This window comes from Ictalurus punctatus, chromosome 3 (genome assembly GCF_001660625.3).
Source record: "Ictalurus punctatus breed USDA103 chromosome 3, Coco_2.0, whole genome shotgun sequence".
Classification (NCBI taxonomy): domain Eukaryota; kingdom Metazoa; phylum Chordata; class Actinopteri; order Siluriformes; family Ictaluridae; genus Ictalurus; species Ictalurus punctatus.
In genome coordinates, this window is record NC_030418.2 from 26,508,301 (window position 1) to 26,519,272 (window position 10,972).

General features: G+C 38.3%; 1 protein-coding gene across 5 annotated transcripts in view; it reads left to right on the plus strand.

Moving 5' to 3' along the window:
• The window catches only part of shld2 (shieldin complex subunit 2), a 13,099-nt gene extending 4,287 nt beyond the window's left edge, over positions 1-8,812 (plus strand). The window contains exons 2-10 of one of the 5 annotated variants that reach the window (XM_053679821.1): positions 1,214-2,410; positions 3,303-3,410; positions 3,570-3,764; positions 4,585-4,731; positions 5,668-5,871; positions 5,952-6,189; positions 6,507-6,711; positions 8,080-8,195; positions 8,336-8,474. In XM_053679821.1, coding sequence (XP_053535796.1) covers positions 1,270-2,410; positions 3,303-3,410; positions 3,570-3,764; positions 4,585-4,731; positions 5,668-5,871; positions 5,952-6,189; positions 6,507-6,711; positions 8,080-8,163 — 2,322 coding nt within the window. In that variant the 5' untranslated portion in view covers positions 1,214-1,269 and the 3' untranslated portion in view covers positions 8,164-8,195; positions 8,336-8,474. Of the gene's footprint in view, positions 1-1,213; positions 2,411-3,302; positions 3,411-3,569; positions 3,765-4,584; positions 4,732-5,667; positions 5,872-5,951; positions 6,190-6,492; positions 6,712-8,079; positions 8,196-8,335 lie in introns of those variants that run through there. The other 4 variants (XM_017463577.3, XM_017463579.3, XM_017463580.3 and 1 more) reach the window with 4 other exon arrangements.
• The last annotated feature ends 2,160 nt before the right edge of the window (positions 8,813-10,972 follow it).

Consider the following 10,972-nt stretch of genomic DNA (forward strand, 5'->3'; position numbering starts at 1 on the left):
AGCAAACATCATTAACAGCATATGCTCCTGAAAAAAGTAGTTTTTGAAAGGGAATATATTGCAGTACTCGTGCCTGATCATGTCAGAACAGGATCAGAGAGTAAACATATTTTAATCAATTATGTTTTTTTTTTTTTAATCCTTCCCAAATACAATCAGATCATTGCTATGGTGACCAATTGGTAGCTACTAACAATAGCATCCTTGTGTTATCAGTCACATGCTCACGCATCATGGATATGGCGAAAAAAGCAGCTAACTTTGCTGTAAGCAAATGTGATGGGGCAGAACAAGATGCTAAAAAGCAAGGGAGGTGTCATTTCTGTTTCTGCAACATGTTGGCCTGTCATTCTCAAAATTAAACCTATATATATATATATATATATATATATATATATATATATATATATATATATATATATAACTTTCAGTCCATACAGGATTTTGTGGTGTTTTTTGGTGATTGTTGCGGCCAAAAATGCTTGATTTTGTTGCGGCTTTTAAAAAAATTTGCGATGCAATGTTCAGAGTTTTTTTTTGGTGTTTTTTTTTTTTATGGTAAAGTACTTAAATTGGCAAAATTGCAATTGCATGGAATCTTTCACAGTGATGTTTGCTGGTAAATGAGATCTTTGAACTATACTAATGTTTGACACACATGAACCAAAGAGTGCTTTGGCTGAATGGGCGTTGTGATTATGTCACATGATGCGCCTTGACCCAAATCTGCAGAAAATCTGCTGTAATTTTGAAAAATTGCAAATTCAGAATATCTTGGATGTTACTTGATTTTGCATCAATGTGTGTGGTTGCAAAATTGTGATTTGTTTTTGATAAACCTGTGTGGTGTTTGCAATTGTTTGATATACATAAGAGCAGAGTATTTTTGTGAAACCTTTGGACAAAAGATCAAAAGGTTAAACAATAAAGACAATTATTCATAGTCTTCTTTACTCATATTTACCAAGGGTGCCAATATCGTACTGTAGTCACCTTTATGTTTCTGGGAACTCTTCTACCCTTCTAAGCAGACTTCTCTGCTTTTTTTAATTCCTAACATATGTCATAACCCTAGTCCAAGTCTAAGAATAGATTTTCATTTCAGAAGTCGAGACGCAAGCCTCGGCTTAATTACTCTCTGGTAGGGAAAAAAACAGTAAGGTCATTTTGTTTATTGGCAGTCTTTTGAAGATAAGATTTTCTTTTCCTCCAGAAGACTATTCTCCTGCTATTCTCAAGAAGAAGTTGAAGATGTGAAAGAACACCAGTATGGCAGATAAACTGAAAGTCCATGTGTTTTTGGGTGCACCCAATCCCCAATCCCCGTCTGAGAGGGCCTTGGATAAAAGTTCCAATCAGTGGAAGACTTTAGAGTTTAGCTGGAATCAAGGAAGGCTAACGCCCAGGAAGGAAGTCGGTGAGGGCCAGATACCTAGTCATATTGCTGCAGAGGCCATTAGTAGCCAGGACCCAAACACTGAACATGATAAGCCTAGCATTTCAGGTTCTCATGATGGTAACGTGATAGTGTCTGAAGATGATTCTACACCCTCGATTAGCCAGTCCTTTCTGGCCAAGCAAGCACAACCTGAAGAGGATGACATGAGTCCACGGCTCGTTATTGAATACCTAGACAGCTGCTTCCCCTCCCCACAAGCTGACCCAAGATCTGATTCTGAGCCAAGTCCTGCCATGTCTGCAAAGACAGAATATCTAACCACCTGGACCAAGACACAAGGATTACTCCTGAAACCTGGGGTGGTTATGGAGCAGGGCTCTGGCTCAGTCAGCACTATTGGATGTCCCCAAACACCACCAACACAAACTCCCTCAGCCTCTTTGAGCTGTCCAGAGCTCTACAGCCCAGAGGATAGTCCAGGAAATAGAGGTCTGGGAGGAACCCTGCAAGGATCAGTGGAGCTTTATGAGAGTCTGAGCCAAAGGCTGCAGGAAGGAGGTGTGATTTTGTTGCGCACACCTGATGGCCTTCTGTGCTCTCAGGCCAATGCAGCGGAGCAGGAGGACTATGAATTCCATTTTGGCTCCCCAAACAAATCCATAGAAGCCTCGCCTACTCCCAGCACCTCAAAACGGGCTAAGCTGTCTTCAGCTGCAGCCTGGAGACAGCAAGGAACTGGACAAAAAAACATGTTCCTACTTCATAGTCCAACCACACTGCTCTCCAGGTGTATCAGTCACGGAGTGAGTTACTCCATCTTGGTTGCTGTGGTGCACCCATGCCACGTGAAGGAGATCAGCGTGAAGTCTGGAGCATCAACTGGATCCAGTGTTCCGCTAGCTACTGTGATCGTCACTGACCAATCAGGAGTGGAGATGAAAGTGGTGCTGTGGAGGGCAGCAGCATTCTGGGCGTTGACTGTCAATCCAGGAGATATATTGCTCATCACAGGTGAGGACCTTATTCATGTGTCATTTTAAAAAACAGTTATGTTCAGTTCTGCACATTATCCTTAATTTTCCTTTTCAGCTCACGAGGCATTTAAACATAGTTTTGATCTAGGTGATCAGAGTTGGGTGGAAGGGGAAAGCCTTTTAGAGTTTTTTAAAATTGCAATTCACATCACATAAAATAAATAATTAAATAATTATTTGTGGTAATATAGTCCTTTCATTTAATAAACATAAATAAAGATAATTATCATTAGCTACAGTTGAGTTATAGTTGCAAGCCCGTATCTCAACAGTGTAAAATCTGGTTTACATATAAACAAAAATCCTTCAATTTTCCTAAGAAAAGAAATCCGAAGATTACAGCAACTACTGAAGATTGTGATTATATTTTAATAATACAGACATCCTTCCTGTGTCTTTCATGGCTTTAAAAAAGCATGAGGTAGTTCTTTTTACTATTAACACATGATAACTACACACACAAAAAGCACAGAGAGGTTGAGTGAGCAGGTAATATATTTTTCTTTCAGAGTTAAAAGTAAAGTTGACTAGGTCAGGGGTTCTCAAATGTTTCATTATCATTTGACCGAGGCCCCCCTTTTGCAAGATGTCTTTAAAACACATTAAAAATACAGACTTTTGAATATATCCCCCTTTTTTTAAATTAATAATTACATCTTACATCTTTACATTACATTACATTAGGAATTGATTGTGTGTGTGGTTGTCTGAAAAAAAAATCATGTAAAAAAAATCATGTATTTATTTATTTTTCACACCAAATTGTTGAGGCCCCCCAGGTGCCCCCTGGGGCCGCGGCCCCCACTTTGAAAACCACTGGACTAGGTTGTAAATGAGTTTATGTGCAAAGTCCTGTATTGCTTTGACAGGTGTGACAGTGCATGTGGATAAATGGCAAGGAGAAACTGTATTACAGTCATCTTATGCGAGCCAACTATTGAACCTGGGCCAGATCACTCAAGGCCGTAATCCGCAAGGTAACAGAGAATAACAAATTGATGGAAAAAGTAACAAATCTGTTCAACACCCCTGTCTCATTACTGCCCCTCCTATGAAATTGCATCAGTTTCTGTATGTTTTCATATTTTTGTATTTCCTAATTTCTTGTGTGCATGGGATATTTCTCAACACTTCAGCTCCACAATATGTAAACCTTCACACACTGAGAGCTTTGTGTACTCATCTATATGAGAAGCGCCCTCTGCTGGTGTCTCTGCCTCCTCGCACCGCTCAGAACCTGCAGTCAATCCCCTTCGTCCACCTCGGGTCTCTACGACCTGACACACTCGTTCATGCACTGCTAAGGGTCAAACACACCAGGATGATTTCAGGTAACACCCACTCTTCACATACACAAACATACAGTGTATATTATTACACTAATTCTACTGTACTTTCCAGCTCTCTTAATTATGTGGATCTTTCAGTTTTCACTCTGGAATTGATCTATTTCTGGCTTGTAGTCTTTTGAATATAAGCACTTTTCAAATCTTTATCTTAGTACTATATCTTCAACTGGACAGTGGAAGACTGGAAAAAGACCAGGTGATTTTTTTTCTTCTTCTTATCTTCAACTGTCCAGTTTGGGTGACTCTGAGTCCATGATAGTCTCAGATTCCTGTTCTTGGCTGACAGGAGTGGAACCTGATAATGTGGTCTCCTGCTGTTGTAGCCTATCCACCTCAATATTTGATGTATTGTGTGTTCTGAGATGCTTTTCTGCTCACCACATTTGTAAAAGAGTGATTATATGAGTTACTCTAACCTTCCTGGCAGCTCAAATTTCCCCCTGACCATTCTGTGTAAACTCTAGAGACTGCTGTGTGTGAAATTTCCAGGAGATCAGCAGTTTCTGAAATACTTAAACCAACCCATCTGGCACCAACAACCATGCCACAGTTAAAGTCACAGTGATCACACTTTTTCTTCGTTCTGATGTTTGATGTGAACGTTAAATTTAGCTCTTGACCTGTTTTTGCGTGATTTTATGCATTGTACTGCTGCCCCATGATTCTACACTTCACATTTCATATTGAATTCAGTATGTGTTCAAGGCAACTACTGAGAGAAACTGAGAATCTGGGTATAAAACCTCAGGAAAATTATTAACCGCGTGTGTGTATGTGTATGTGTGCGTGTTTGCTGCTGTAGACTGGCGGACTGAAGCCGAGGGTGTGTCCCGGACAGGCAGTATGCCCAAAGCTGTGTTAACTGTAGAACAAGGAGGTGGCAGACAAGGAGCCGTTGTTCTTTGGGGAACTGCTCTCACCTGGCTACAGCACATACACACTAACAAGGGTAAAAAGAGTGTGCAAAGGAATTCTACTGAATTTCTTTGTAGCTACCAGGGGTGGGAATCTCCAGTGACCTCATGATATAGATTCATATTTATTCTGCCATAAATTGATAAATATTATTTACTTTTATAGCAGTCTAGTTTTGATCAGATTTTTTTATCTGTCTATCTATCTATCTATCTATCTATCTATCTATCATTTATTTAAAAAAGAAAACAAATAAGGACTCTTCCAAGAAATTGTATTGCATGTAATCATTAACTGTTTCAGACAGGTGCTTATTAGTCAGACTGTGACTAAATGTCAAATTGACATTGTATTTGGTATACGTGGAGTCCAGAGCGTAATGTTCTAGTCAGTGCAGGGAGCATGTATAGTAAATACAAACCCATGTGAGATTTAGTCAACTGTGTTTATTATTCTTGCTTGAAGATGATCTTTATATGGTTTAGAATAAATCCTTATGTTGCCTTTTTGCTATTTTCTTTGCTTAAAAACGTTTCTCTTTTAGCAGTTTATACAGTTTAAATGCGCAGTGTAGAGCTACTGCTATCGTTTGTTTTCTGTGGCAGTATTAAAATTATAGGCTTGTATATTTGACTTCATTCAAAAGTACTTTCAAGTAATCTGATAGTTGTAGTCTCAATTTTTTTTATTTTTTCCTCAAACATAATTGGCATTATTTGCTTAAAAATGTGTAAGCTCATGTAAAAGTCTGATTATGATGTTTTGTGCACCAATGTCAAATCATTCATGGATATTTTAAATATGATTGTTTTTAAGATGATTTTTTTTTTCTATCCCTCTGTTCAGTATGCAGCGGATGGTTAACGTAATAAATATTATCCCCCGTCTCCCTTTCATTTTTATCCCTTGCCTCTTTTGTTTATTTTACACTCACATACATAAAACGTCTCGTTCCTCATTCTTTTGTCAGATGCAGTTTGGGAGTTCCGGCTGCTGCTGGTGAAACAGGATGTGACTTCAGGTCTTCTAGAGCTTCACTCCACGCCATGGAGCTCGTGCCAGCCTCTGCTCCCAAACAACCCACGATACAAAGAGTTCTGCAGTGCAGTCACTTCACACAGCAGCAGCAGCTTTGAGATTGACCTACACACACTCCTGTCTCAGAAATACACAGGTGAAAGGTGTCTTCAAAGACAAAGTATCAAAAACCATTCTTGAATGATTATTGATTGCTTTGCTATCTTTACCCGTTAGGCGACGTAGAGCTGAAAGTTCATATTGTAGCATTCCAGTTCAACAGCAGTCCTTCCCAGGATGCAGTGCTGCTCATGGATGGAGAGACGCCTTTGGAAAAGATCCTGGACATTGTATCTGGTGACATCACTTTCACTGGATGTGGCCTGTGCTGTGCTGAGCTAGACACAGATGAGAATGGCATCTACAGACCTTGCTATCCATGTCTGCCTCATACTGGAGTACGCCGTTATTACAGGTACTGTAACACTTTCCAACTCATTGATGTCGGGTTCTGTCTGACTATTTATGCACATATCTATCTAGCTGTCTGTCTATCAGGCAGGTTACAGTTGTGTGCAAATGTTGCATCTTCCTTTTTTTTTTTTTTTTTTATTTACTTATATACTATTCACTTATCTACCTATATTATTTACTTACTTATATACTATTTACTTAATTACCTATATTCTTTACTTACTTACTGTATATACGTGTATATATAAGAATATAAGTAAGTATATATTTATTTACTTATATATTTATACATTTACGCACACAGTCATTCACTTTCAGTCATCGTGGGTCCAGAGTATATCCCGAAACAGTCAGCATGAGGATGAAACATCATGCGTACACACATGCATTCACACCTAGGGGCAACAAGGCCAATCCACCTTCCTGCATGTTTTTGGGAGGTGGAAGGAAACCAGAGAACCCGGGAGGAAACCAACATGGACATGGGGAGAACATGTGCAGGAACTCCACAGAAACAGAACTGGTGTGTGAGAAGGCAACTCTACCTGTTCTGTGCCACCCAATTCATTCGCAAAAAGAAAAATTAAAAAATTAACTTTGAGCGTATCCTGCAACAAGGCAACAACCCAGAACCACCCAAAGATTTTGAAATATTTCTGTCTCCAGAACTGATTTGAAGAAGGTAGTGTAGTATCACAGTATCTGGTAGAGTTAGTGCAGAAATGTGGTGTGGGGTTACAGGGGGTCTAAATTGACATTCGATAGAAAATGAATATCTCCTTAGAGGATCTATACCGATCAGCCATAAAGTTAAAACCACTGACAGGTGAAGTGTATAACATTTGATTATCTCGTTACAATGGCACTCGTCAAAGGTTGGGATATATTAGGCAGCAAGTGACAGTCAGTTCTTGAAGTTGATGTGTTGGAAGCAGGAAAAATGGGCAAGTGTAAGGATCTGAGTGACTTTGACAAGGTCCAAATTGTTATGGCTAGACAACTGTGTCAGAGCATCTCCAAAACATCAGGTCTTGTGGGATATTCCCAGTATGCAGTGTTTAGTACCTACCAAAATGGTCCAATGAAGGACAACTGGTGAACCGGCAACAGGATCATGGCCCAAGACTCATTCATGTGCATGGGGAGCGAAGGTTAGACTGTCTGGTCCGATCCCATAGAAGTAGCACAAACGTACTTAAACAATACCTAAACATTGTTGCAGACCAAGTACACCCCTTCATGTCATCTGTATTCCCTAATGGCAGTGGCCTCTTTCAGCTGGATAATGCGCCCTGCCAAACTGCAAAAATTGTTCAGGAACTGGTTTGAGGAACATGACAAAGAGTTCAAGGTGTTTGCCTTGTCCTCCAAATTCCCCAGATCTCAGTCCGATCGAGCATCTAATGGATGTGCTGTACAAACAAGTCCGATCCATGGAGGCCCCACCTTGCAACTTACAGGGCTTAAAGAATCTGCTGCTAACGTCTTGGTGCCAGATACCACAACACATCATCAGAGGTCTTGTGGAGTCCATGCATCGACTGTTTTGGTGGCACAAGGGGGACCTACACAATATTAGGCAGGTGGTTTTAATGTTCTGGCTTATCGGTGTAAAGAGGGTGGTGTCAGCAAATAAGACACAAGCGTAATTAAATAATATCTGTATCATATTCACAAAGGAAAATGGAAACTTTTAAACAGATTTTTTTTTCATTACTAACATCTTCACACACGCACTATTTGACATTTTTGCCCAATAATACATATTACAATACAAGAAAAGTGGACTGTAGTATTAAATGCTAAAACCAGATTTCTTTTTCTTTTATTTTTCCATCCTCTCTCATAAGTGCTGTCAGAGTTTAAATAACAGCCACACATGTGTTTCTAGGCCTGTAGTTCTGACTGTGAGAGAGGGACAGAGTCAGGTCTGTGTGCATGTTCCACCTACACTCGTGCAGAAGATCCTGCTTAACACTCCACCAGACAAGTTGAACAAGACTGTAGGTAAGGCCTGATTAAAAACCAACCAAACAAGTCTTTCCCTGTTCTTCCATATCCTCCTCCTCCTCCTCCATCATATCTTCCATGTTCACACCAGACATTGAGTATTTAAAGTGTTTCTCAGTGCTACTTTTATTCCACAGCTCGGGTGCCAGAAGAGAGATTTGTTCAAGTGGTGGCTAAGAAGATCCACTCCATCTTGTCCACTCCAAGGTCCATGTTTCACCTCACCATCCGCAGCCATTTTGACTGTGATGAAAACAGTGTTCCTTTCATACAGAATTTTTTGCTGTTAGATTTTATTGCACAAGAAGCTTGAAGCAATGAAGATCTGCCCTATATTTATGACTTGCCTTATGTACAAAATGTTTTCTTTTTCAATTTAGACCTGGAATAATTGTACTGTGTAAAAAAAATATAAGGATATAAATTATTTATGTGTCTATGTAAGTATAATTTGTGAAATGAATTTTTGCACAAGCACAAATTTACCTGTATATACAATACAGTTACCTTTTTTATATGTTGATGATTGATTTGAACCAATAAATTAGCTCTGTATTTGCACTGTTTGTAATTATTCTTAAAATCTCTCCAATACATGAATGTCTCAACTCCAACTAGGTGTCCCTCATTTCTGGATTATTGTCTCTGGCAAAGAATTTCACATTACTATGTCAGAAAGCTACAGTATTTCCTTATTAGTACCTACACTAGAAAGAATGTCAACACTGAATGTATTTTAAAAGATAAGACACAATTAGACTGAAATCTTTATGTGGCATGCATCAAAAATTGTAATGAGAATCTACAGTATTAAATGTATATAAAGTATTAAACGGATATTGTGGGAAACAGTATGTAAGGATTAAAACACTGGTTAACATTTTTTTTATAGTGTTCTACCACAGCACGGTTGGGTTGTATTCTCAAATCTGATGGGTCAGAATGTGATTGATTTTCTAGACAGCAGCTCTGACTGTAGTGCTGGCTGTAATTCACATCACTGCTTAATATTAATGTACTTATTGTAATACATTACTGTTTCTATAGTAACAACCCACTCACAGGAACTTGTATAGCAGATACTCTACATCAGTGGTCACAAACCTCTTCCTTGTGATCTACTTTCTTGCAGGTTTCAACTCCAACCAAAATTGAACACACCTGTTTTAGTTGATCAAGAACTTCTTAAGGCAATGATTATCGTGGTCACGATTATGGTTGGAGTGAAAGTCTTCAGGAGGGTACATCTCCAGGAACATGGCTGGTGACCAATGCTCTACATAAACAGAAAAACAAAACAAAACATGTAATTGTTGATATAATGACCCTCCCTCTAAGGAGACATTTATTGAGCATTTTGGAAGGAGTCTCTAGCCCCTCATTGACAGTCAGAGGTAAAGAAGTTCTTTTTATGTGTTAATTTTATGTGTGTGAACAGTGTGAAATAAACTATATTGTACTGGAAATCACAAATTCCTCATGTATGAGTCAAAGAAGGTTACTGTGCTTTGAGGATTTCAGCATTATGTAAAACTTTAAACTGGTGTTTAAAGTGCAAAAATTCTGAAAGTGAATGAATTTGATAATTATTAGAACTGATGCTGGTAAGTCAGTGAAAGTGGGGCAAAAATAGTTTTTGGACATGGACATTTTTGTCCTCTATGGACCTCTACTGAACACATTACTCCATTAATACTGAAGGTAAATGTGGTGTCAATATCTGCAAAAAAATATATATATATATATGATTCTTGACCTCTCTGAGGTGTTTATGATTAAGTCTCTTTGCATCTCTTAAGAGATGATATTGTAACCTGTTCCAGTCTGATGAGCATCAACAACTCTTTATCTGAGGTACTCAGAAATCGCCTTTGTGCCATATACCATAATACACTTACATACAGATCCCTGTTCTTTAAATAAAACAGGGTGCGCACTCACACCTGATTTGTCATCACATTGATTGAAAAGACCTGACTCTAATTTCACCTTCAACTGCTAATCTTAGATGTTCACATACTTTTGCCACCTACAAATATGTAATATTGGATCATTTTTCCTCAATAAATAAATGACAAAATATAATATTTGGTCTCATTTGTTTAACTGGGTTCTCTTTATGTACTTTTAGGACTTGTGTGGAAATCTGATGATATTTCAGGTCATATTTATGCAGATATATAGAAAACTTTAACAAACTTTCAAGCACCACTGTGTATATATGGGTTAAAATGTTAAAAATCGACTGGACATAAATGTTAAAATCTGTCCATTTTGTAGTGCTACTTTGGAATAAAATATGGCTGTGCTCTTATGGTTTGGCTGTATGCCTGTTGATCTGTATTGACTTCTTGTTATTAAAAGGGATATACTGGGTATATCCCTACAATTAGGTAGAAAGTTATCCAAGACCTTGAGTATGACCTTGCTGAGCAAATTCACTTTACCCCAACACTGCATACAGAAAGTGAGAAGTCTTGATAAACACTACTGACCTTGTACTATCATTATTGATGCACAAAAAGTATAGTCAATTACGTTTACTGATGGTTAAAAATAGCATTAAGATATTCTGACCATTACCACAGAGGTGTCATTTACAATGTTCTATTAACATTTGTGTGGTATGTCTCATCCTGTAATCTAAGATCATTTCCTTTGTTTTGTTTCTATAAACTATGAATTTGTCACCAGCTATAAAAAACAATTTCCTCTTATTAAACAAGACCTTTTAATCATCTTTAAAATGTTTGGTCAGTGGAACATCAGAGTTA